The sequence below is a fragment of the Haemorhous mexicanus genome, chromosome 14, assembly GCF_027477595.1.
Source record: "Haemorhous mexicanus isolate bHaeMex1 chromosome 14, bHaeMex1.pri, whole genome shotgun sequence".
NCBI classification, from domain to species: Eukaryota; Metazoa; Chordata; class Aves; order Passeriformes; family Fringillidae; genus Haemorhous; species Haemorhous mexicanus.
In genome coordinates this window covers 18,362,468-18,389,211 of record NC_082354.1, presented here as the reverse complement: position 1 = coordinate 18,389,211, position 26,744 = coordinate 18,362,468, and the positions used below count along the sequence as shown (strand labels likewise).

General features: G+C 42.2%; 1 protein-coding gene across 2 annotated transcripts in view; it reads right to left on the bottom strand.

The window, feature by feature from the left end:
- The window catches only part of PCDH11X (protocadherin 11 X-linked), a 429,468-nt gene that overhangs the window by 216,516 nt on the left and 186,208 nt on the right, over positions 1-26,744 (bottom strand). For both annotated transcript variants that reach the window (XM_059859187.1, XM_059859188.1), the window contains one exon: positions 15,390-15,461. In XM_059859187.1, coding sequence (XP_059715170.1) covers positions 15,390-15,461 — 72 coding nt within the window. The remainder of the gene's footprint in view (positions 1-15,389; positions 15,462-26,744) is intronic.

The following is a 26,744-nucleotide window of genomic DNA, read 5'->3' as shown; positions in this document are numbered from 1 at the left end:
TTTCTACCATGTATTCCTATTTCTGCTGTGTATTTCATATAACATGCTTGTTGCTGTCTGTGGGCATGAGAAGAGAACTTATGTTCACAATCTAAAGAACAAGTTACACTAGAACTCCTCAAAAAATCTAACAGCCTTTCTGGATGATAGCCTATGTTGGAAATAAACAGCCAGGAATAGTTCATGGTACAAGCAGATAACTATGAGATAAGCAGTGAAAAAAGAGAAGGAACATGATTTAATACTGAGCTGTTGTAGTGGCCTACTGGGGAAGGAGGGAAAAATAATCACTGTTAAGCACAGACTTGAAATATCATCATCAAAACAAACCAGAGGAACCTAAACCTCTCTTCCCAACAATATTAACAATTTCCAAATATTATAATTTCGATTATAATCGCCATCTCAGCCATTCCAGCTAAGCAGAGCATCCCTTCCCTCCAAACTGCTGCAGCCCCAGCCCTGCTGTCACAGGCAGTGGAGATCACAGTGCCCACTTAGTCAGAAAATCAGAGCTCCCCTTCCTCCCCATGAAGCACTTCATCCTCTGGTAAGCATTGCAAAAAGTCTGGAGCACTGTAGGAAGAATGGCTGGGTAATAAAAGTGTAATTGAAATGGCTACACTGCTGCCTCATTTCATTACTCACACTGGCCTCTGCTTGTTAAATTTTAAGATCTCTTGGGAAACCAGTGCATAATATAACAACACTCCAGAGTGTCAAAACAACCCCTGCTATGATTTATCTCATGCATGACATCAAGGATCTATTTTAAAGTAAAGATTTTACCAGTGAAACAAGTCCTTAAACTTTTCCAGTTCCCTGAATTTATAGAATGTAGGCTAAAAACTGTGGGCAAACTTAAGGAATTTCTAGAGTTCCAGTTGTCTTTGCCTGCCTGAAATGCTTTGAGTGTCCTTACTCTTTTGTATCTCCAAAGTCACTAGAAGAAGAAAATCTAATCTGAGTTTCTTGAACAACAATTAGTATAAGAAAACAAAATTTCATCAAGTAAGCAACTGACAGAAGAAAAACAAACAAACACAAAATCCAATTACAAGCTTAGAAATTCTTTGTTTTGGAGTAATTTTAAAGTTCCATTCAACACACAGGGATTGTAAATCCTTGAGGGTGACACACACCAGCATTTCAGGGAGGGATGTCTGGATGCCCAGCACAGCCCTGCTGCAGCCATGGGTGCTCTCTTGGTGCTTTGAAATTGCCTTTTGAACTACAGCTTTACTAACAAGATCTGAGATGAATGGGCTCTGACAGGTAAAAAAAAAGGAGCATTTCTGCACCTCCTTGCTAACTTCACCAGCGACTACAATTAAATTGGAAAACTCTTACAACCACAACTACCATTAAAAATCCCTTCTGCCTCATGCAGGTAAGGTCACCACTGAATATTCTGCTTTATTTGTTTCCAAGGAAAACCAGATGCACACCAGCAGTGCCACTTCTCCATCTGCCCTTAATTTCTCCATAAAATCTGCCACGGCCATGGCATGTTACCTGTAGGAAACACCATAAAATTAATTTTGTCTGGGCTTAATTAGCAGTTTTATATTTAGCTCCTTCCAGTGCACAGGGGAGCCCTGGCTCCTCTGCAGCCATGCCTAGGAGTCACTAATAGGCCATATAACACAAATATAACTTTTTGCTCTCTGCTGTTATGGAAGATTGATCATTTCCAGCAGGCTTTTTATGTGGAGGCAATTTCTCCTTTGTGTCAGGAAAGTGTGGCTAACTCTGAGGTAAACACCCTGCCAGAAGGACTGAATACTGGAGTAGTGATTTCAGCAAGTACTTTTGACACCCACCTGCCCTTGCCTTGTAAAAGCTGACCCAAGGATCAGGAGAGCCTTAGAGGGGACCCAGAGCAGGTTCCCCAAGGGACTCCAGAGCTGCTGCTTTGCTGGGCACAGCCCTGCCCCCAGAGTGAGTGCCACAGGCTTAGATGGGCCACGACACCCCAGCACTGCAGCTCAGAGGAAAAACAGCAGAGGACACAAATTGCAAGGGAGATGAAACCATCTTTTTGAAAAACCCACCAGCAGGGTGTCACCCTGATTTTTTAAGGTTTTCTAAGCCTTCTGATGTTTACGTTCTTGTAACGAACTTTCTCACACACTTTCTGTAAATAACTCATTGTTTTGCATCCTTTTATGGAGGAGGAGACATTTGATGGACTGTTGGTTTGTCCAGTGTCATTGGAGAGGTGGCACTGTCACCCTCCAATCCACAGTCACTTTTGGAAACCTACAAATGTTGGAGTCAGACAATAAAGTTCCCTTTTTTACCTTGTGTGCGCACTCGTGCTGTTTCGTGTCCTCCAGTGACACCAGGGCTAGACACACCAGGGTTTTGCTCTTGGTTTTCCTGTCTCTCCCTGGCAGATCCAGTGAGTGAAGCCTGGAGTGATGATTACTGCCCCCCTGGGTTTATTCTGACACTGGGCTAAGTGCAGTTCCTAGGCAGTGACAACAGGACACGGGGCTGTCACAGTTAAATTTGGTCACCAGCTCCCTCTCACTCCCTCAGTACATGCTGATCACCAGTCCCCAGCCCTTGGGAAGAGGCAGAAGCACCAAATAACCCAGCCAGATCAATAAAAGGGAACAGGCCATTGAAACCTGGGGTCTCCACGCTGCTAACACAGCCCTGTGTTCTCCCTCTTTTCTGTAGAAATTTAAACAATTTAAACCTTACAGTCTAAAACACATTGGGGAAGTAGAAATCAATGGAAGCTTTGTTATTTCAAGAAAGCAATTCCAAGGAGTCTGAAGCATTGTCTCCTTAGGACTTCAGTTTGCATTTTCATGCACTTGTATGGCAAGTTCTTTGGCTGAAGAAGAAAAAAAAAATATGGAGAAGCTGTGTGGCCTTTCTGTGAACTGCTCCCTACAGAATGAAATTAATCAGCTCCCTGACTTCCACTTTGCCTTAACATTATTGCTCGTTATTTAACTAAAAAAAATCCCAAAAAACCAGATTTTTATTGTTACAGAACCTCAGCCTGTCCTGAACTCTGCAGTTCTGTCAGGGGCATCGACTATAATGATCCAGATCTCAAGGTCAGAAATATAAAGAACTGAGTAAACCAGTAATTTCACACTGTGTAACAGTCTCTGAGAATACTGGCCCCTGACATACCACGCCACGAAGAAAAACAAGGAACTTTCATTTTTGATTTCAAGAGTCTAAGTTTACTCAAAGGTGTTTTGCTATCCCCCAAAGTTTTGGAGCAGTATAACCAGACTTTACAACTTGTCAACATTTAATAGCCTACACCCCAATGATTGATTTTCTTCAATTGGCTTTTTTTCTCCCCTCTCCAACCCATGTATTTAGCTTTTAGGTGCAGCAGGTTGACAAGGCATCTATCATGGCTAAACAGACTAATTCAGAAGCATTTATTTTCTGCAGCCCTTTTTGTTTTGTCTTCTGCTGCTTTCTTTGTTCTGCACACTGCCATGTACCAACACAGGTTTCTGCTACAGCATCACAAGAAAAGCTGTTCTGTGCTCCTCATTCTGCACTCCCTCCTTCCCCTCCAAGGGAGTTGGGTTCATTTGGAGAAGGAAGATCTCTGAGTAAGGACCTGTGTGGGTGGTTTGGTAGATAGTAAAACACATTTAAGCTATACCTGGTTCACCCCATTTAAGAATGTCATCTCTCAAGACAGTACAAAAGTGGAACAGGAATTTTCCTGTCCAAAAAGTTGGTAAGATTAAGAGCCACCTATTTAAGCCATGCTGTCCAATAATTCTGATATCTGAGTGCAAGTGATGTGCACTGTGTTAAATGTACAGTGTCAGACACATCCTGTGGTTTCTAAAGCAAAGAGATATCACTGGGAGAAAATGGTAGAAATGTCTGTTAAGGTTTTTCAGTGAAAACCTATCCCTGAAGACCAGAAGTATGCTCCTAAGAGGGCTGAATTAATTCAGCAAAACATGCAGCATGAGCTACCTGCAGTCCCTTAAACTCATCTAGAGGTCTCAGGGCCTCACAAACCTGAGGATGAACTTAAAAACAGAAAGTAATAATTCTGGGGTCTAATCTGAGCTTCATCTCTCAGATTGTGGAGACAAGGAACAGAGAGTTAGAGCCTGCATAGGAGCAGCATAGAAGAGGCAGGAGGAGGGAAATCCTCCAACAGCATCACAATTATTTTTATTTTATCAAGTTGCTGCAAAAGGAACATCTTTATTCCTCAGGAAAACAGCACTAGACAATGTTTTTAAGATGTTTCTTAATAGTTAAGCCCCACCTCCTCTCTAGGAAGATAATTAAGAGCTGTCTTTCATCTGGCTGCTGTTTGGTGAGGGTAGGAGTGATACACAAATGACTTGAGAAGCTGCTGAGTTAAATCACTCCTGCTTGCAGAAACTAAAATCTGCCAGAGTAAAGCATCACTAATGGATCTGTAGCCAGTGGAATAAATACCACTTGCAAGTAAACCAATATTTGAGGGATATGTGAGGAAAAACTTTCTTACATTAAGGAAAAGACTCCTTCAATTACTGCCCCTCCTGCAGCTCCCTTGGGAATTTCCCAGCTCCTTCTATCAGCTCTCTCTAGGTGGTTCTGGCACGTGCCTTTATTCCTTACAAATATTGTTTTATCTTCTAACTGAAGGCTGAAAATCCTTTTTTTCCCCTTTCAATCAGGATGGGTGCTACAAAAACACTGGTTGGAGGAGCTGCCTGCACAGAGTTCAGGCACGGCTGGCTTATTTCACAATGGCCAGTAAGAGAGATTCATTCCTTCCAAGGGGAAAACAGCATTTTTCCATTAAGTGAACTCTTATATAATACAGCAGCCTATCTCTGCTTCTTAGAGTCTCCACAACTCTTGCTATCCTTGTTTCCAACTGAGTTGTTTACTTTCTCTCAAATCCTCAGCTTGGCAGAGCTTGTGAACAGCCTGCCACGCTGCTGAGCACAGTGCCACAAATATGAAAGGAAGAAGCAATTCTGAAGGAAGCACATCTGAAAGGAGGAAGATAAAATAGTGATGGCACGATTATTTTTATTTTATCATCAAGTTGCTGTAAAACTGCCAAGCCCAGAAGCCGAGCGTTTTAGCTGTGTTCTGAAAAGAGAGAGGCAGAAAGCTCTTCCCTCTCTCACTGCTTCTCCCCACCAAAAAAAAAAAGTTCAGATGTTTCCAACTCACAACACTTGTAAGTCCTGAAATAGAGAGAATGAAACAGATCATAAAGAATCCTCACTTTTACTTAAATAGACAGAGATCTGGGTGATAGGCACAGGTATGAAGCAGTTAAAGAAAAAACAATTGGGATTGAAAGGAGCCAAGAGCCTTGTTCTCCCTGAGACCTGAGTGTCCCAGGCACCCCTCCCAGGGAGGCTGCTCAGCAGGGAAACCAAATCTGCACAGAAAAAACATCAGAACCCTCTGTGGATGGCAAAGATTTCAGGGATCTTGGACTTGCTGAGCACAGAGATCTTCCCCAACCTAACTCATTCTGTGAAATGATCCTTAAAATAAAACTTGGGAAGGAGAAAATTTTAACATGGACATGACAGAGATCACTGTAGAAACCAGGTTTTCTCATAGGGAAATAACTATAGGAATTCAGTGAGTAAAATACAAGTATAAGATATTACCAGATAACCCAGTACTAAAAATGTCCCCACAGTGCAAATACTTTGGTAACAAGTAATTAATTAATCTGGTAATAGCACTTCAGATTAGGACATTGCCCTGAAAACCTTTAACTTAAAAGTAGCACCAAGAACTCCTCTTGTCCATGGCAATGACTGACTCTGGGCACCCTGGCAGGGGAAGTTCACAAAATGGTCACAACCTGAGTATTTATGTGAGTTTTTGCTGAAGAGTGAAGAGGAATTTACAATAAAATCTTGAGGGAGGGCAGCAGCACAAAGAGAGGGCATGACAAATAAAAGAAAGTGCAATTTCTGCCTGGTTGGTAGTTTACACCATCTGTACTGCAGATAGATGGTGAAATTCAGGGCATTACAAAGTACCGTGGAAATTTATGGATTTCCAAACAAAGCAGTAGAATATGCATCTTTTCAGGGATGATGAATTCTGCAGCAAACACCAACCACTGTCAGACTGTTTGCAACATTAATTCTTTTCTGAGTCTGGGAAACTTCTAGTGTCTGTTAGAGCTAGGAAACAACACCATGCACAACAATTATTGTGGGTTTGGGGAAGGCAAAAAGGCTTTTCAAAACAAAGCCAAAATGGAAAGCTCTGCTGATCATTTTCCAAACTAAAGATGCTGATCTGCAGCACCAACACCTCCTGTCTGGAGCCTGGCATCCTTTTCTAATGGCATTTTCCCTGATTTAGCTTCATTAACAACTCAATTAGAACCAGTTTGTAAAATTCCAGCAAAAACCAGTTTGCATTCACGGCAGCATGGAAGAAGGAGCCCTCCAAATGAAGAAGTTCATCCATGGAAAGGATGATACACCCTGAAAAACTCCCTCCCTTCTTCTAGGCAGACTTAGCTGCCAACCAAAACCATTTCCTTTCCTAAGACAAATACTGAAATATAAAAATCTGTTTTCAGCGTATTTTGAGTCAGCACATAGATTCTGCTGCTCATCTGTGTCCTTCAGTTCCAAGCAGGCAGAATGGAGGCTGGAAACACCATTTCAGTGCCAAAGGAGTCCAGGCCACCATCCTTTTGAGATTCCCTGGATTTTGCCTCCAACAGTGGCACAAACCTGTGCTGCTGGACAGCGACAGAGGCAGGCTCAGCCAGAGGGACAGCAATGACTCCCATGGCCTGGCAATCAAAGCTCCTGCTTTGCAGAAATATGAAAAGGGACAGCGTGAAGGAAAAAAAAAAGAGGTCTGGAGGACGATCTCAATTGTTGAACTAATGTGAGAGGGCACACCTGTGTCCCTGCACACCTCACAGACACCTGGATCAGATCAGGGGACACAGGCAGGGGAGCCTAGGGGCCAGGCTGGATTCTGACATTGCCAGCTCAGCATCTCAATCTGCAATCAAAAGCTGTCAGAGCAGGAAAAGTCCCCACAGCACAATTTGTTCTTGACTATTTCTCTGTTTTGAAATCCCTTCTAGGTGAAGAAAAGCAATGAAATCTTAGCAAGAAGCCCCACGGAGCTCTGCTGCCCAGTGAACTCAGGAGTCCTGAGGAGTGAGAAATGCCCATTTTAAGGGCAGTACTGTCTAAAGCACCCTAAAAGGACTGACATGGGCACCCTGAGTGGCACAGCAGCACCTGCACCCTTTGGGAGTGCCCCTGTCTCCTTGCAGCAGATGAAACCCACTGCAAATGCTGACTCTGATCATCTCCCCTCGTTATTTATTGGATTCTTTCTCAAAGGCAGATGGAGAGAGCAGTGGTGTCAATCTCATTTGGGATTGAATGAGTCCAAAATACCCATTGCCTTCGAGGCACTGGGGCACCAAGCTGGAGTCTGTCTGCTTTATATGCAACAATTTTCAGCCAAAAAATTAATCAGACCATAAAATATCCTTCAAGAGAAACAACTGATTTTGCAGATGAGGAGTTGCCTCAGAGGGTGAGCAACCTGGCAACCCAGAGCCACCATCCCCACTAAGACACAGAACAATAACCATATAACTTAATGGACTGGTGAAATCCCACATTTCAGCTAACTAAATTCAGGCAAAATCTCTTTTCAACACTGAAGATGTGAGAGAGAACATTTGGGTGTGCACTGGGAGCCTTAACAGCATTTATGAATAATCTGTCCCCCAACTCTGGGTTTCGGCCTCCATCCTTTGTGAGCAACAGTAAAATATTCAAAAAAATATTCAGAATCTGAATATTCAGATTCTGAATATTCAGTAAAATATTCAGAATCACAACTGGAGGGAACCTCTGCAGGGGAAGAGCTCACAGTGCACTTTGTGCCTCCTTCTGTCAGTGCCTGGGACAAGACTTTGGGGCTCTGTTTGCTGTCCAGAATGAAAAATTTGTGTCGCTAACTCATCAGGAATTAACACACAATGTTCTTACTAAACGTTGGAAAAGTTTACTTAAAAAAAGCCAACAAACCAAACTAAAACACCAGCACCAGGAAAAGATGGTAACAAGTTTCCTAAAAACAGTGTGGGAAAGAAAACATCAGGAGATCAACCACGAGTTAAAACCCCAAAACTTCCAAAGCTTTCCCTCAAACACTCTCCATGCTAAGATCTGCACAGAAGCCAATACCATTTTTAAGATTTAAAGCACAACACCAGCGAGATTTTATGATGTTGATGCTTTCCAAGGGCTTTTCAAGCTGCTCTTCTCCCTCCCAGATGCATAAATGCCTGCTCTGGTGGAGCAGTGAAGAGGATGGTCTGTTCCTGGGCACAGCTCCTGCCTCCCCTTGCAGCTAAGTGCCAGTGACAGCCAGGTGGGCACTGGAAAAGGGACACCTCCATCAATCCCAGCTCCTTTGTGCTCCCAATTTGAAGATTTATGCAAGCTGGGCACGGCTCACAGCACTAAGTTACAGCCCAATGGCACCTAATGGTTCTGATACTGGGAGATCTCTCCTAAATAACAGGGGTGTCTCTGCTCCCTGGCCAAAAGGGGGTGAAGGAAAAGGAAAAGCCTTTCTGAGCATCCCCATGGATAACTGAGCACCTCCCAGAGCTCATCTGCATCTCCTGAAGGGAGGCCTGTGTGATTTACTCAGACTCTGACAGGGCTTTGTGCATCTCCAGAGATGAAGGAGTGGCTGTCTACCTGCCCTTTTTAAACCATGTTTCACTGCTGAGTGCCCATCTCCTCCAACTTAGCATGGGGAAAGGAGGATAAATGTCCTGGCTGCTCTGAGCAGCACAGCCCAAGGCACTGACAGCTTTTTGGGGTTACCTGTGTGCATTGGGGTTGCCCTGTTTTCACGGGGCTGGGGGCCCAGGTGATGCTCCACAGCTGAGCTCCCTGCTGCTCCTACCAATCCTTTGCTCTTTGCACCTCTGTTTGAGTCTGTAACAGCAACCCTGGCACGTCAGAAGCAGGAGGAAAGAAAAGATTTAACAGTGTGAGCCAAAGGAATTAGGCAGACAACATCGCTGTCAGGGCGGACAAAAAGGGAAAAGACATTCTACAAGGCAAATGACTCAGAAAGGATTTAAATGCCTCAAGGAGGACCTGAAGCCTTGCTACAGGCTCATTTCCCCTTGAGCAGGTTGGATGTTTGGGCTGTGGGAGCACAGGGAGCTGTGTGACAGGGCTGAGCACGGCAGATCCAGCCCCAGAGCCCCCCTGGACTGAGCTGCATGGAAGCTCCCTGGAGAGGCCTCCCTGGTTTAATTAACTCATGAGAGAACTCTGTATTGGCTCAAATGGAGAGGTTTTTTATCCTGGAATCACAACCCAGTCTGGAAAACAGACAGCTAAACTTAAATGAAATGGGAATTATCCTCTGCTTTTGCAATACTCTCCCCTGCTGAAATCAATAGCAAATTCAGTGCTCACAGCTCTGAGAGCCTGCTTCTTTTTGTCCTGTTTTCTCTGAGTGACTTTTCAGCTACACAGAGACCAACCTCCACTGCCATGCACCAGGGCAAAGCAGGATCTTAAAAAAAAAAATATTGTACATATACTAAAGTCTGTCTGAAATCCTGCCAGGGTAATACAAGCAGAGTTCTGCCTGTTGGCCAGGTAACCTCAGCAACCCTGCTCTGCTGAGGAGTAAGTCTTGATTTAATTAGAATTAAGATTTTATTTGCAAACATCTTGTAATTACCTTTTTATTTTACAGTTGAATACTCCCAGTGGCCTACTAAGGGTGATATACTGGTTTCCATGTGGCAAGTTGGTGGTGTTCTACTCCACATTAACTGGAACCAGGGGAAACCATCAATAGACAAGAATCTGTTAATGCCCCTTTCCACTCCATAAACTGCCTTTTCAGAGTCACCTTCCAGAGCTCTGCCCTGATTTCTGGATGCATTATTTGTTCAGGATGTCAGGGATAATTAGTGTGTTTTCTTTTCTCTCCAGTCTCTCAATAAAATGTTATTTTGTTCCTGCAGATACTCAAATCACACAAAGACAACTCCCTGCTTCCAGCTGGCCTCAAGCTTGGGAGGAATCCATTTGAAGAGATCAAGCCTCAGGTTTTAGGATTGGAGTGCTCAAAAACAGTTCAGAAATTTATGTAGGCAATTCTAATTCCATTTAGAATCCCCACACCTTCTACTCTGATCTGGTCTTTTATTACTGTTTTTTTTTTTTTTTTAATTTTACCAATTTTTTTGTGCTAGCACTCAGGATTACAATTGAAGCTCCATTACATAAGGAATATATTCAAGGAATATTTGGATTTACCAAGGCACCAAAAAAATGGGAATATTTTGAGCACACAGATTCAAAATAGTGAATTTAACTGGGTGTGAATAGACTGCATAAATCTGTTTGGGTGGCTCGTTTCTATTGAAGACACCAAACCTGGAAAAAAGCTTTGTTTTCATTCTGACTTTGACTGGTTTTGAGTCCTAAAGGCTCAAGCTGTGACTGAAGCAAACAGAGCACACCAGGACTCCATGAACAATAATTCAATACCCATGAACTGTGGGAACAAAATATGCACTGAATTCTTATTAATTGCTTCTTTTCAAATATTTAACCACAGTTGCTAATATTTCTTCTTAATTTAAAACACTCTTTTCATAATTAAAAAAAAAAAAAAAAAACAAAAAAAACAAACAGCCTGTTTTAATTTTGAATATTTTTAAAGCCAAGATCAAACCACAGGCCATATTGCAATATATCTCACTTGTCAATAAAATGAGTGCCTAAATAAGTACCTTCAGGCATATTTATCAGAAGCAGAGTAGCAAATGTGGTTGGATTATATTTATTATTGGCAGCTTTTTGCCTGTGAGCAGGAGCTGAGGGGAGCAAGGTGAATTGCCAGCTCTCCTAACAAGACATCTCTGTCAGAGGGTGCTTGGAGACTTTTCTGTCCAGAAATGCTCAGGGGAAAGCCTGGCTGCAGATTAGGGCTCCAAACCACTGACAAGAACAAGAATGGCTGCACATGGCTCTGCCTGCCTTGCTGGGCATTTGGAGACAACCAGAATTACATGACTTGATTCCCTTTACAAAAACTGATTAGTAAAACCCCCTGTGGATTTCTTAACTATACTATGGAGGGATATAAGATTAGTGTAGCAATTCCCATCATCAAACGTATTTACTGCTAAAATATTGGATTAGTGATGTTGTATCCACTGTTCTAAGATTATAAAGTGATTCTTTAAAATTGAGGGGAAAAAAAAAAACAAACAACCCTACACTCTATCATTTGTAATTAGATTTGAGTGAGTGGTTCTGCCTTTCCAAAAAAGCAATTTTGCTTAAAAAAAAAAATAAAGAAAAAATAAAAGGACTGTTCTGCACACAAATAAAGAGAAAATAAAACTATAGATTCAGAAGAATCCTCTTTTTGAGACACAAATGGCTGGATTTGGCTAGATCTTGTTGCTCCTGCTTGAGGTGCCCAGTGCTGTGGAATGCTCCACCTTTACAGCAGGTGGTAATAAAGCCTTGCTGGTGTGAGGTGTGGTTTGTTTGAGCCCACATCACTCATTTGAAATCATCATCCTCAGACACTCACCCCTCCCAGAGAGCTCTGAGGGCCATCATTGTCTCAGGTCCCACTGACAGTGAGCAGTGAAGGAGGAAGAGCACGAGGAGAGGGGATAAATTAACATGTTCATTACAGTAATTATGCTACATTTGGGCCAGGAATATTAATGCAGCTGTATCCTGACTTTTTAGCCATTATCTTCAGTGACTAAAAGCACTTGGAGTTCTTACAATTAATAAACAAATAAAAAGCTACAGCACTATCATCACCTTCTCACGTTTTATCCCATTGAACACCTCCAGGAACCACTTGTATGAAGTATTTCAGAGAGACATATAATAGACAGTGCTGTAGGAGTCACCAAAAAGAAATTCAATCAGAAATATTCTGCAACTGAAGAGTGGGAGTTTTGTTGTACCTGTCATGCTGGCAAACCTCGCTGTTTGCCACCACTGCAGTTTAAACTGAAGCATTGTTCCTTTTCAAGAAGAAGATGGTAAATCCCTGTTGTCTCTTTCTGGATTCACTTTCCCAGGAATGACAGAATCCTAGGGGTTTTAGGGTGGAGAAGACATGGTGATCCCCCCATCTCCCTGGGCTGCCTAATTCCAGTGCTTTCAGTGCAGAAGTTTTTCCTTTTTGCCCCCTCATCTAAACCTTGGCAAACCTTCAGGCCATTTCCTCTCACCCTGTCAGTTGTTCCCTGAAACCAATCCCACCTTGCCAAAGCCTGGAAGAAACAATTTGTTTCTGATTCAGAACCGTGGTGATCAATATTATTTCCATGCCACTGCCACACCAAATTCAGCACCAGCAACCTCAGAAATCTAAACAATCAGAGATTATTTTGATTTTAAGTTGTCCTGTCTGTAATGGGCTGTAAATTTAGAGGCTATAAATACATAATCCTAACCACAGTAGCTCTGAACAGCCTTGACAGGGTTTATCAGCTAAATGTTTAATCAGGCAAAGCAGCAAAAAACACAACCACAGGAATACATGGTATTTAGCATTTAAATAAAGCTTGTAAACCAATGACAAGTCTATTTGGGCAACTACTCCCACACGTGTTCCTTATCTGCAAGGGTCTTGTCCCAAATTTATCGGAACCAGTCTCTTGTACTTTATTTTCCAGGCAGGAACATCAGTTCCCATTCACTGAGTTCACGGAAAAAAAGATGCAGAAAACTACAAGTTAAAAGGCACGACCATGAAAAAAGAATTCCCACAATGTCAATGTCATACTGCTCTGTGGACTTAATCAACCACAGCCAAAACCCCTCAAAACACAACTGTAAAACCAAGAACAAAACCCTCACCACACAGAAGGAGAAATGAGCCTGACAAAGCACCACAGCTCTTTTCTTGTCTAATTGCAGAGCTGTTTCAAAATTCCCAGCAAAACCTGGCTGCTTCCAAGATCCAACCTTGAGCAAAGAAGGCAAGTAGGAGCCATGGCAGCCCAAATCCTAGATCCTTGTTTCCCCAGCCTGTAACCTCTGTGTGAAATTGCCCTGCTGCTAATGGGCACCAGCTCCTCCCCTGCTGCTAGCAGGGGCCAGATGTGGCTCTTTCTGCCTCACTGCCCTTTGGCCCTGCACACAAACCCTGCTCTGGGCTGCTCCATTCCCCCTCTGCTGCCAGAACTCAGCCCACAGCAGCCCAAGACCACGAAATGATTTTTTATTGTTATTATTAAGTAGACACAAGCAGTGAGTCTCTCCCTTGTGTGTACTGTGGGGGATTCAAAAAACTCTCATGGAAGTAACACCTTTGTGTACAGAGGAATTGGCTTTGCTCGTGGTTCATTCCAGCAGCTTTTAAATACATTTCTCCTCCTTTTAGAGTTGGGAACCATTTGCTTTATGAGCACCATTTGGATCATTTGTCTGTTGCTCATAAAATAGACAAAGCTTTTATCCATGCCATGAATTTTTACTCACTTTATACAAAATACCTAAGGAGGGATTTGCAGTGGCCAGAATTACATCCATGAAAGAATTATCAACTAATTTAATTTTCTGCTACAATAATGGTTCCAGCAGTTTTTGATTTTGTTGATTGCATTTTTCCTCTCCAAGAAACAAAAAAGCATATTAGCATTAGTCTGTTTTCTAAAACAAATACAGACAAAGAAGCTGTCTTTTAAAATAAAAAATAAACAGGAATGACAAAAATATTTTATGAATTTTAGTCTTTGTGGTTATTAATTAAAGCTGTGGCAAATGCAGATTTCAACAGCAATCAAACAGCATGGGGATGGTCTGTTGTGGTTCCAGCAAGAACAAGGATTCCCATCAACACTGGGACAGTGCAACAGAATATTTCCTTGGCAGGACTGCTGGCAACAAGTCACACAAATCACCAAGGAAAAGTGGCTGCAAAATTCACCTGGGTCACCCACGGTCACACACCAGTGCCCCACTAAATGACAAGCACAGGATCAAACTGCTTCAACAGCTCCTCTCTCAACTCAGAAGCCAAAATCCTCTCCCAGAACCCAAACCCAGCCTCAGCTCCGAGCTCCTGGTGAGGAAATGCTGTAGGAGAGGAGCAGCAGGAGCCCATCAGTGCTCCATCAGCTGGGACCAGACACCTCCCTGCAGGTTGCTCCTGCACATGAAGAGTTAATGCCTGCTGCTAGCTGAGGAGCACAGCAAGCCCCCGAAGGACTGCACATAAACATTATTGATTGCAGACTCAGATCGATGAGGCTTAACTGCTGTGATTAGCAGCTGCCTGGATGGGGGATTTGGGAGGTTTGGCCGTGCAGGGGCTGGGCACAGCACACACTGGGAAAAGGGGAAATCCTGGGCCTTGGAGAGCAGCAGCTGAGGGGCTGCCCTGCAACACAGGGCTGGCAGATTTCCAGACAGAAATCTCCTCCCTGCATGCACAAACATGAGCAGCTCATATCTGGGACTGCAGGGAAGGGTTTCTCAGCTGAGAGCTCCTGTGTTCCAGCCAGCTGCATGGGCTGGCCCGGGGCAGCCTGCACAGCCAGCCCTGCACCTGCTAAAGGGAAATGCACTCGGGCATGAACAGAGCTGAGAGGGCTTTTTCATTTCTGCTTCTCAATTCCTGCACTGTATCTGCCGCAAGCTTTGGGAGTAGAGGCCTCTAGAACAAACCTAACTTCCAGGATTTCACATTTCACTGCTTCTTTCCTTCCCCCACGTCACCTCTGAAGCCACAAACTCCATGTGCAGCACACTGATACACAGGGAATGAACAGCAAAAAGGGCTCTGAAATCCTCCACATCAAACATTTACAATAAACGTTCTTGTCAAGTAATTACAAACACCAAAATATTCAAACCCATTCTATGTTAAGAAAGACTGCGTATTAATGTCCATGTTTCTTTATTGCTTTTTGCATGAATAATTACTGCTTCATTCTTGGTTAAGTCCTCATGAAGCAAAGGTTGACCTCTCAAACCTCCCTCCCAAAGTAAGGAACATTCACCACTTCATTCCTGCACCAGATGCTCACAGTTTATTGACACACCAATAAAACCATCAAAGTAGTTTTGCTTTGTCGAGTTCTGCAAAATTTGGGTTTTTTAAGCACAAGTTGAAGGCAAGATAATGCTGGCATTTCTCTCTTGAAAAGAACTTAACTCAAAGGGGACCACCAATAGTCTGGGCAGCCAAAAACCAAAACAAATCATTTTGACATGGGATAGAAAAACCACGGAGCAACTTGTTGCAACACATTTTTGCAGATTATTTTCATAAATACTTACAGAAACTGCCACTACAGAAAATCAGTGATCAGAAAAGCTGTTCCAGCCTACCTGTGGCTGAGTCCAGGGCTCCAGGGTCGTTTCTTTCAGAGGAGTTTGTGGCCTTCCCACTTCTTTTGTGTGCTTTTGGGAGAGAAAAAGATGTGTCAGTGATATGATCAGTCAGCATTCAGAATTAGCATCCCTTGAGGGAATAAAATAGGTACAAATTGCACACAATAACGTGGCAATGCATCACTGCACACATTTGGAGCAGGCTGAAACTTTGGTTTTCCCCCAGCTAAGTAACTTTAGAGAGTTGCTGTATCTTTCAAGGTGAGGGGTACACAGCTTCATCTGTGCCTACAGGTAAAAAGTCCAGCCAAAACCATGAAATTATTTGGCACCAGAGTAAGGCTCAGTAGCAGAAACTCAGAGGGAGCTCAGCTCTGGCTTCTCTGCTGTTTCCTGCCCTGTACAGTGTGTTATGCTCACTGTAACTTCAACAGATGGATCAGAAAAGGAATTTTTGGGAAAGACTCTTAAAGCTGCATTATTTGGATGTGGAGCCAGGTTTTCAGGTGAGAGCCCTTGTCTTTCCCTAATCCTCAGAGCTGGAGCCAGGAGACAGAGCAGTTAAAGGTTTTCTGTCTCCTTGACTTCCCACTGCTTGGAATGTTCTAAGAAAAACCACCCCAAATCAAAAGTCCATCTAATCAAATAGATTAAAGTGGTCTTCAAAGACTCTGATCCTTCACCCTTTCTTTGTTTTACAATACCAAAACACCCTGCAGTTCTTTATTAACATCTAATTGCTCTGCTGCAATAATAAATACATAATATTTACATAATAATACATAATAAATAATACTACATCATAAATAAATAAGATTTTGGTCACTGGGACTGAGCATTGAGCAGGATGTTAGCACTTTTTAATTTTCTCCATATGTGCTTCCAGTGAGGGAATTTTACACAATGATTAAAAGGACATAAGTCTCATATTTCTTTCTCCCTAAATTTTTGTTCTGTCATAAAACAGAAACAATGGCATTCACTAGAGTAAAAAGAAAAGATCCTCTGCTGAAATACTTGTAAGCAGCACCAGGATTTTCCTCCTCCTAAAAAACATCTCTAAGTGCTGCCCTTTGACCACATCTAACACAAATATCACATTATCCAGGTCCCACACTAAATGCCCATGGAGACTGACAGAGAAAAGATTGACAGAGAAAAGGAGAGGGGTGCCATTGGACTTTTTGTCTTTTACACCAAACTACGGCTGCTTAAAAGGAAGCATTGTTTTTTAAATACAGAATTTGTGGGCAACTTCATTTTGCATGGAGCATTCACAGGGCTTCTTTCAAAAAACCACCTTATTAAATGGCAATTGTGTTTTGGCAGGTTGGATTGCCTGTAATAATAGATTACAAGCAATAATTTTTACCATTTTTTTGTTATTTTATATTTTGGGGTAGCAATGGAATATGATTCATTCTTGAAATAGAACAATAAGTGCATTTCAAAAGTAAAAAGAAATAACCACAGATTTAGTGAATGCCAAAAAGAGTTAAAATGAATGCATCTGGAAAGGGAAGGTTGTGTTTTTCATGTGTTCAAAAGCAAATGTAGTCTACCTTATAATCTTGCTTTAATCATCAGCCATCAAAGGGACCCAAACACACAATGAAAATTGTTAAACATATCAATTGTGATGCTAAAGATACCATAATAATTCCACATGGGCCAGCCTGCCAGCAACTGATGTTAAAAATCACATTAATTCTTGAGAAATAATTCTTCTTGGCCTTTCACACCAGTTTTTAATACAACCTTTGTCCACTCAGAGGGCAAAGAGAAAAATGAATAAACAAGTGATTATGCAAGGAAAGCAGATGAAAAAGTGCATTTAGGAGAAACAGCACTTGGAGTGTTTGGGTAACACTGGAAACCATGTTCTCAATCTCAGACATGGCTTGATGAAGACTCAAAGAACTTAATGCTGAATTTTATTTAGACTGGTCCCATTTACTTCCTGAAGTTCCCCCTGCCCTGCACCTAAAGAGACCCTGCCACCCTCTGAAGATAAAATACCAGGAAATAGGGGCAGCACACAGGAGGAGTGAAAACAGTGCAGATTCCAGGGAAACTGCTGCTCCTGGAGGGAAGGAGGACAAAACCAAGCAGCAGCTCCTTTGTCCCTGAGGCTTTCCTGGCACAGGAAACACCTTGGTGGTGTTTCCACCACTCCAACTGTCCAGCTCTGGTTTGCACAGAGAACCAGGGGGGATTTATGTGATCACTCTGCTCGTGGACAAACACACCCCACAGGGGCTGGGAGCCCACAGGGACAGCTGGCACCCACCCTGTGCCTGTACCTGAGACAGGAGGCAAACCTCTGCAGCTGCAGCCCAGAGCTGCCCCTCTCCAGGTGGGACACCTGCTCTGAGCTTCCTGCTACACCTGGAGCTCCTGGCTGAGATACACACACCTTGCTATGGGTCACACCAGCAGCACTCAGCCACAAGTTCTCTCTCCTCTGTTTTAAAGAGGGAAAGTGCAATGAGAGACAATCCTCACAGGAGCTTCTTCCCTCCAGCACAGATAAAGAAGCTCTTACTAAAAGTGGGAAGTTTTGGGAAGCCTTTATCCCCTTGTTTAGCCTGGAGCATCTTCCTACAGCCTCCTGCAGCTCCCAAATCCTCTGAAGAAACAACAGACTGTGCCCACAGTCTTTTTTTCATGTTCCCTCCACTTCCTCAATTTGACATTCAAGTTCCACACGTGGAAGAGAGCTGTGCTTGTGATGAGATCAAAGATGGAATTGGATGGGATCAAAGATGGAAGATCTCAGCCTGGACATGATGTTGTGGTTCCAGCAGTGCCAGTAGAGCTCCCCCAGCCCGGGCACACAGACTGATTGCAGTTTCCCTAGCAGGCAAGCCTGACTGGTGGAATAAATGTGGTTTTTCCATGTAGGAAGAGCCACTTGTACCTCTGAGAGAGCCAGCTGCTGTTCCACCAGCACGGGGGGTACCTGGACAACTGCTCCTGCTCCTCCTGAGCCCTCCCCCCTCTGCTGCAGCTCAGGGAGACACATTCTGCCCCAAATCATCCCCTGGCACTGTGTCACTGCTGTGGTACAGGCACTGAGCAAGGCACAAACAAAGGAACCACATAAAACCTTGCTGGCTCTAAAGGTTTCCTTCATCTCAGAATTATTTCATTTTTTCCACTAAGAAATGCAATAATTCCAGCTGCTCCCCAGGCCTGTCTACCTTCATAATCTCCAATTTTCAGGTGTTTTCAGAAACAAAGTTTTGGTTGCTGTGCCATCATACAGCCAGCCCCACCACCTGACCACCTAGGAATGGCCCTGATCAGTGCTGTTACCAATCCATACAGTCCAGAATAATAACCAGGTCAGAAAAAGAATGTGCACAAAATCTTTTGCTGATATTTGGAATTTTTTGTCTGGTTGTAACAGCAAAAGAAAGCTTTAATATTTAATCAAAGCAGTTATTAAGTATTTTTTTAAGGGGGAAATGAAATTCATCATGAATATTTCCTGTTGTTTATTAGGAGCAATAAGTTAACAAACATATAATTACTTATGACAACTTGACAGGTAATATCCAGGCTTCCAAAACTACCAGAGAAAATGAACTGTAAAACAGATTTTAAAGGTTATGAAAGTGCTTTAAGTCAGATATCATTTTTGTCTTCAATGGAATGATGGATCTGGGTGTTCCAGAGTGCTCCTCCCTCTGAAACATGAGGGGAAATCTTTGGGGCATCTCAGATAACTCAAACTGATGGGGTTTTTTTCTAATACTAAATACTGGATTGGTTCAGCTGGACAGATGTTACCTCCATTCCATCCTCCTTCTCTATTGACAAGTTTTTGCTTTTCTTCAAAGCAAATCTTGACTTGGAATGAAAAAGGAAAAATAAAAACTTACAACACAACAACTTTGTTTTACCTTTTCTGATTTCTGGAAAAGCCCTAGAATTACCCAGGCAGATACTACCACCAGTAACTCTAGTGGTTATTGATTACTGTGAGTAGCAAGAGCAGACTGAAATTCCAAGATAATGCCATGCATTTTTCTCTGGTGCCTCAGGAAACTGCTATGGCAGCATTAAAATTGTCTGACTCCAAGTGTCCCACCCCTGCCCTTTACAGCAAAGGAAAAAAACAAAACTAAACTGTGTGAAACAAGCTTTCAAGCTGAAAACTTCTAGGGCTTGAGGTGAAATTTAGGTAACCAGCAGCAAAAGACATCTGCTAAATTGCTTATCAGCTATGTTACATTATCATGATATAGCTGGGACTGCAAATGTTTTTCTGTTTGGGGCAACTTCTGTCTGCCAAACCCTATATTTTTAGACAGGAAGTGCACTCTTCACTACTTTTCTGTCCCACATTTTAAGCAGGACATCAGGTACACTGATTTTACTGTCCAGGCAGAATGTCTTTGCACTGAGGCAGAGGAGCCCTGTCAGCTGAGGAGGAGATTATCTCTAATAACAGTGCCTGCCCCTTGCCTCTAAGTAGATTTCAGGGAATTGGATTCCTGCAGTCCTCTCCTTCAGCCTCCCAAGACCCTTCACTTGAAAGGTGAACAGAAGGGTTAATTTTAGTGACAATAGTGTAAGTTAATGTAAGTGATTGCTAAAACAAATTATTCTATTCTGAGTTTCCAAGGTTCATATATTTATACATAAAGAAAGCCACAGGACAGCTGAAATGAAGATGTCCTTAAGGATTCCTGTAGGAAGGTTTTTGTTTTGTGTTCGTGAGACAAAGGTCTGCCTTTTGCCAGAGGACAGAAACACAAATAAATATACAGATTAGAATCCCTTTGTGGAGAGATCAGCGAGGAGCCCACAGGTCTAGAGCCCCGAAATGTAACTTAGGAGCTTTCCACAGCAAGCAGCAACCTGGAACCCCCACTGACAGCTTCCACTCTGTTTTGTTGTGCTGTACCAGCTGCAGCTCCATCTCTGGAAGTACCACAACTCCCTGTGACCTGGCTCTGCATCCTCCCAGCCATTCCTTGGGCTCCAAAGCCACCATTTCACCCAGCAAGTCTCCAGTGGTGCTGCCAACAGGCAGCTTTTACCTTGCAAGCACCTCTTGAGAGATGCAATAAATCATGCAGAGCACATCCAGCACTGGGAGAGGATTCCAGGGGTGCAGCACAGCCCCAGCTGTTCTGCTGCTCCTGCAGGGAAATCAAACCTTGGCTCACTGATTTCTGCCTTTTGTCCTTACACATCTCTGGGCAAAGCTGGGACAGGGCAGGGGATGGAGGATCCAGGCAGGGTGTGGGTGTGGGGTGCAGCACACCAGGAATGCTCAGAGGTTTAACAAAGCCTGACATGAGATTTGCCAGATGGTTCTGTACCGGATTGTAAAACTTTCAACTAATCTTCATTTAAGAGTTTTAAGGGCTGTATCCCTCTTATAAAGCCTCTTGCTCTTTTGCCTGGTTGATTCTGGTAAATTATAGATCAGACTTTAGAAAACTGCTTCCATGAGCAGCGGCTCCTTAAATCTCAGCTAAACTGAGCAAGAAGATTACATGTTATTATGATGTAGCACAGCAGGATTTCTGTACAGCAAACATAATGATGCAGAGAAGGATAAAACTATCATTCTGACAAGGAGGTCATCCACAGAAGAACAATGCTCTCTACACAGCAGCCAAATCCATCCCTACATGGTGAATCCTCACTGGGAAAATGCTTTTTCTTAATGGTTCTGTAAAGAAACCCAAGCATAAGCAAAAAACCCGAATCTGCACTTCAGGATTCAAGCATTGTACCCCAAAGGAGATGGCATTAGGGAGAAATTATTCTAAATACTACCAGAAAAAAGGATCTATTTCAAGGGCAATTTTAGGGTAAATGCATCTTGTTGGTTTTATGCAAGGAGGAAGGATTTCCTGTGAATCCCAAGGGATATGTCAGATAGTGTATGTACATTAAAAATTAAAATGCTTGCTAATCTTACAAGCACATATATATACTTTTAATTGTAAATCAAATCCAGTTCACATGGAAAAGCACAGAGTCACTACACTGGTGTAGAAATTCTTTCCACCTGCTATTTGTATTTGCCATCTTGCTCAGTACCTTCCCCACTACAATTCCAGTACAGAGAAATGCAGATTTCAGACACCACATGAAGATAAAGTTGAAGTGGGAGCAACAGAGAATAAATCCAGGTGTTCAGTAACTACCAGCAGCAAAACTGCAAAAAATCAAGAGACTGAGACCACCAAATCTGCAAGTTGATACAGGAATTTGATGCTAAAATTGTGGCTTCTCAATTTTACTTGAGCAGGTGATGCAAATGTTTAAGTCTACTCAGCTCCAAGGCAGCATCCCACTGAAATTGCTCTGATTTTCTTTTTCTCTACACAATTCTGATTGCAATGCAGTAATGCTAAATGACCTCCTTCTTCTTTCATTTTCTTCTTTTTAATTGAAACATTGCTTTCTGCACGTGAAAGCTTTTGATTAAAAACAAAGGGGTGTGACATTCACAGCCCTGGTCTTTTCAGAATGTCATGCCCAGGAATTATACAGATTTAACCTAAAGTTTCCTGTAGGAATAGCAGCAATTTGAAATGCCTGAGAAAAATGCCTGTGAGGATCTACTGGTGAAGGCTGTGGCACAACTGATTTTATTACATTTAAGTTCCAATCAGAAACTTTTTTCTCCTTCTGTTTTATCTTGCACATTATTGCTCATAAACTTCAACACATTTCCCAGACTTCAAATATGAAAAAGAAATTCCTAATCAATGCACAGTTAAATAGTTTCTGATATAAGAACAGAGGATTTACTACAAATTCAGATAATCCTAAAGGAGAAAAAACCCCTTCAAATTTCACAAATGCTGAGCTTTTTTTAGTTCATACATGTAAAAATCTTAGTGGTAATAGCTGATAAAATATGCTTACACTGTATTGCCTTGAAAGTATTTACATATATAAAACTAATGTGACATTAGGTGCTAAGGTATTCTTACTTCGAGTGAAAGGGGGGAAAAAAGAGCATAATATCAAACAGCTTGTTTTACTTGCCTGAGCTGTACTTAGCTTTTAAAGAAGGAATATAAATGCACACAAATCCGTTTTGTGACTCGGATATAAAGCATTGTGTTACAAATGTAGTACACAGTAGCAAAACTAAAATTTTATATTCCTGCATATTTCCTCCAGAGTTGTTAAAATGCACATTTCTTGTTATATCCTGTCATAAAAAGAGTTTCTCTTTCTGTAGGTTATTCAGGAAAAACAGTGGAGGCCCTGCCTGGATCCACCTTGTCCAAATGTGGGGGTTTTTTTCAGGGCTTGTCATTGTCTTTCTCTATGGCATGACTAAGTTATACTTTACAGAAATCCAGCTTCTTCTAAAGAACATTTGCAATTTAAATTGCTCTTTCTCTCTGAACAGTAAGTCTGAATTGGATCAAGTTGTTAAAAGCTAAGGCTTCCTGGTTTTTTACTAATCAAGCAAACCAAAATTACATTATCAGAGTCAGCCAGGAGTAGCGAGGACCTGGCTGGTGGAGAAAGGCCTGAAAGGGAATCTCACACAGGGATTACAGCCAGGGGAGAATGGCTGACCAACCTCTACACTTTCAGCTTTGAAGTGTGGCAGAACTAAGGAAAATGTGCCACCTTAAATTAGATTTTTCCAGAAAGTTGATAAATAGGCTTACTCATAAAGAGCAGCAAGACTAATCTGCAATTCTCCTGACATTAGACAACATGATCTATAGAAGCCTTGTTGGATCATCAGTTCTTTTCATTTGATGTCATCCTATTTATATTCCTTATCCCCAGCTGTGACTATTCGTCTTATAAAGTATGTCTGATTTTTCTCATACATATTGTAGCTCTGAGTATGTGAAGCAAAATAAAAAAGTCAGATTGTTCTTCAGGTGGCAGGAGTGTGTCCAGAACAGGCACTCAGACCATAAATAATCCCTCAAGAGATAAAGAAATATGTTGGGAAATGCTTTTATTGTTCCTTATCGTGACTTGGAGTAAATTATTCAGCCTCTCTCCTAAACTATGGCACAGAATTCAGAGTGGATGCAAAGAATGTGGCCTGTAAAGGAGGGAGGAGCAGGGGGAGGTAGGTGGGAGTCCCTGGGGGCCAGGGGGGTAAGAGTGGCTCCAGCTGCCCCAAGACACAGCTGTGCAAGGAGGATCCATCGCCCACTTAAGCCAAGAATGTCTGTGGGCTGGAGCAGCACCACTCAGGAAAAATTTATAGGTCTTTTGATACTTGACATGTGTTCAGGAAAGAGCCCAAAATCTCCATACTTTTCTAGTAAAATCCATAAAAAATTGTATTGCACCAGCAGGAAACTGCTGACAGTCTCACTGCTGCTTCTTCCCTTGGCCAGCTCTGCACATCAGCCTCCCATCAAGGAGAGCAACACAAATATTCCCTTTTTCTTCCTGGCAAAGGGCCAGCACAGATGCCCACAAAGACCCTTCACGTTTCCCCCAACACTCCTGTGCTCTGCCAAACCCATCCTGACTCTTTGTTAGAAATCCCTTCTGCAGTTACAGGAAAAATTCTACCTTGATGTCACAGGTTTTGCTGTAGTTTGCTGTCAAGAGAAGAGTCATTCTGTTTCAAGAAGAATCATAAATTTATAACCATTGGGTTTTTTTTCAGCTAAACATAACAAATAATAACATTACAAAATTATTTCTCTGGCTGACCTATATAATGTGTCTGCTGTGCCACCTTTCTGGAAGGAGGGAACTTAAAATTCATTGGAGGCTGCACTGAAAGAAGAGATTTTGGGAGCCCTGACAGACTGAGGCCAAGGTCCACCAGTGCCACAATTTCCCTGGCTCCTGAGTGCCTCCATAAGTGTGGCAGATTTGTGTGCCTGGGGCATGGAGGCAGCACAGGAGTGCAAATCAGGCAGGCTCAGCAGCACCCTCAGTGTGAGGCTCTGCTCTCTGCAGGGTTTCTAAGCCCACCCAGGGATATTCAGGGCAGTTCCTACAACACAGATGTGCTATCTTTATATTCCAGGTATCATTGCAAGGCTCCTTGGCCCAGATATTGGGTTGGCTTTAAATGCTAAATATTAAATTTCAGTGTTAAATATTCAATACAAGGACCATCTCTGTTTCCTCTGTGATCTTGTCCCTGCTCTGAGCAGGGTCAGGCAGCAGAGGCAGAGGTCACCTGCTCCTGTGGTGGCCAGCACTGAGTGTCCCCCTCAGCAGATGAAGCCATACAATGAACTCACAAAACCAAAGCTCACTTTAAATCCCCCCTTGTTTGTTCTGCAGAAAATAATTCCTCCTAACAGACTGAGGAAAACAATGTCAATATTGCCACTGCTGGTTTTTACACAAAGCTTTTATACGTGTTAAGGAAAATGGCATTTTGTTTATTAGGGGCAATTGCTTCTGTTCTTCCAGATGACAAATTCCAGGAATAATTTGAACTTTTAGAAATAGTTAATGGGATAAAGATCATTAAGGCATCATTCTGATGCAAGGTGAAGGGTTTGTGTGTCTCACATGAGAGATCTGAAAACAAACATTTGGAACATATGAAATCCAAAATCACCAAGTGTGGCCATCACTGGATCTCCAAACTGTTTACACTGAATTCTTTCTTGTCTTTCATTAAGCACACACTCAGAGCAATAACATATGGCAGTGAAATCAGAAACAACAGCTGCTTTTATTAAGTGAAATACTTCTGTAAAAGTGAGTTACTCTGTCCAGATGTAACAGACTGGGAATAATTTCACTTATAAAGGTTGCTTGTATTATCTCCTCTAATACCTATGTCGTATGTATTCCATAAAATAAACATTGTTATCTCTGGATTACTGCACTAAGTCTACTCGTGTAAATTCTTCAGGAATTCTTCTTAAGGGATATGAAACACTACCACAATTTACATGACAGTGACCCTTAAACCTTATCAGATTATGCTCTGGTTTTTATTATTCCAGTTCCTACATCTCATTAATTACTCACTGAACTGAAAGATCTGAACTTGCAATCAGAAGAATTTTCTAGCAACAACACTGGTTCAAGGATAAACGAAGGAAAAAAAACCCCAGCAAATAAAAAACAAACCAAAACCCCAAAGCATCAAACCCCACAAAATAACCCAAAATATCCCGGGTCTGTGCTCTTTATTTTTACAGACTATCTGATCTTTTAAATTCAAGTACAGCTTTGTATTTTGTGTGAATTGCAACATAATCACCAAGAGAAATCAAACAAAACATATTGAAACAACCTAAGTAAGGATTTGTCCCACAATCCTTAAAGGATTCTCCTCATTTCTGCTACAACGTAAATAAAGATAAAGCACCTTTATTACAAGGATGTAAAGATGTTATGATAGATCTCTACATATATGAAAGCCTCAGCATTCAAAGGTAAAAATAATATTTTCCCTTTCTTTACTCTTGCAGGCTTATCTCAAAGGGAGCAGTTGGAGAGAAAGAAGAGGCCGTGTAACACGTGCTGGCTGAGCCAAATGGAATTTTCCAGGCAGTGCAGACAGGCTGGCTGTGCTCTCTGGAGCTGAGAGCTGCTCAGTATGAGTGAAGTGGAGCTCAAAACCTGAACATCATCAACTTTTCATGTCCTCCACAATCCCCGTGTCCAGCTCTGATGCAGCAGTGGCACAAATAACCCTCAGCAAGATTCCCATCGGCCAGCCCAAGGAACCTGGGCTGACAGCAGCCTGCAGCTGCCAGCACACCTTGCTTCTTGAGCAAACAAAGAGTTGGAGTAAAAAGCAAAATGAGAAGAAGGAAAATGTCACTGCTGCTCAGTCAGTGGGTGCTCAGAGACACTGCTGATTAATGTGTTAACTGAAGAGCCCAGAAAGACAAACCTTTTGAATCAGGGAATGAAAAGACATTTGTTCTCCTTTGTAGACAAACACTGATTATACCAGGGAAGTTTAACCACTGCAAACATAAAAATCACAGCTAAAATAATTAATAAAAGTGGCAAATGACATGACAAAGGAAGTGACATGAAAGAGTTCCCTCAAAACCACCTGCTTGTGACACACAGCAAAACGAGCACGTGTCACACGACTGATGTGAGACAAAAGATCAACAGCGGTGGAGGAAGACTTGTGGAAAGCTGGAGATCAAATAAAAACTGCAAAACTATTCTCTGTGTTAAATGTGCATGATAAACATCGACTGCAAGACAGCAGACCTAATCCTGCCTTGTCCTGAATCCTGAGGGAGAAATCTTACACAACCTTGCATCTCTCTTTCGTGGGAATTCTTAAGGAAATATTTTATATCGGTGAATTTTTAGTCTCTTTTTAAACAATCTAAGCAAGGTCCAAAGCAGTAATTAGAAGATAGGAAAGTTTAATGTTATATT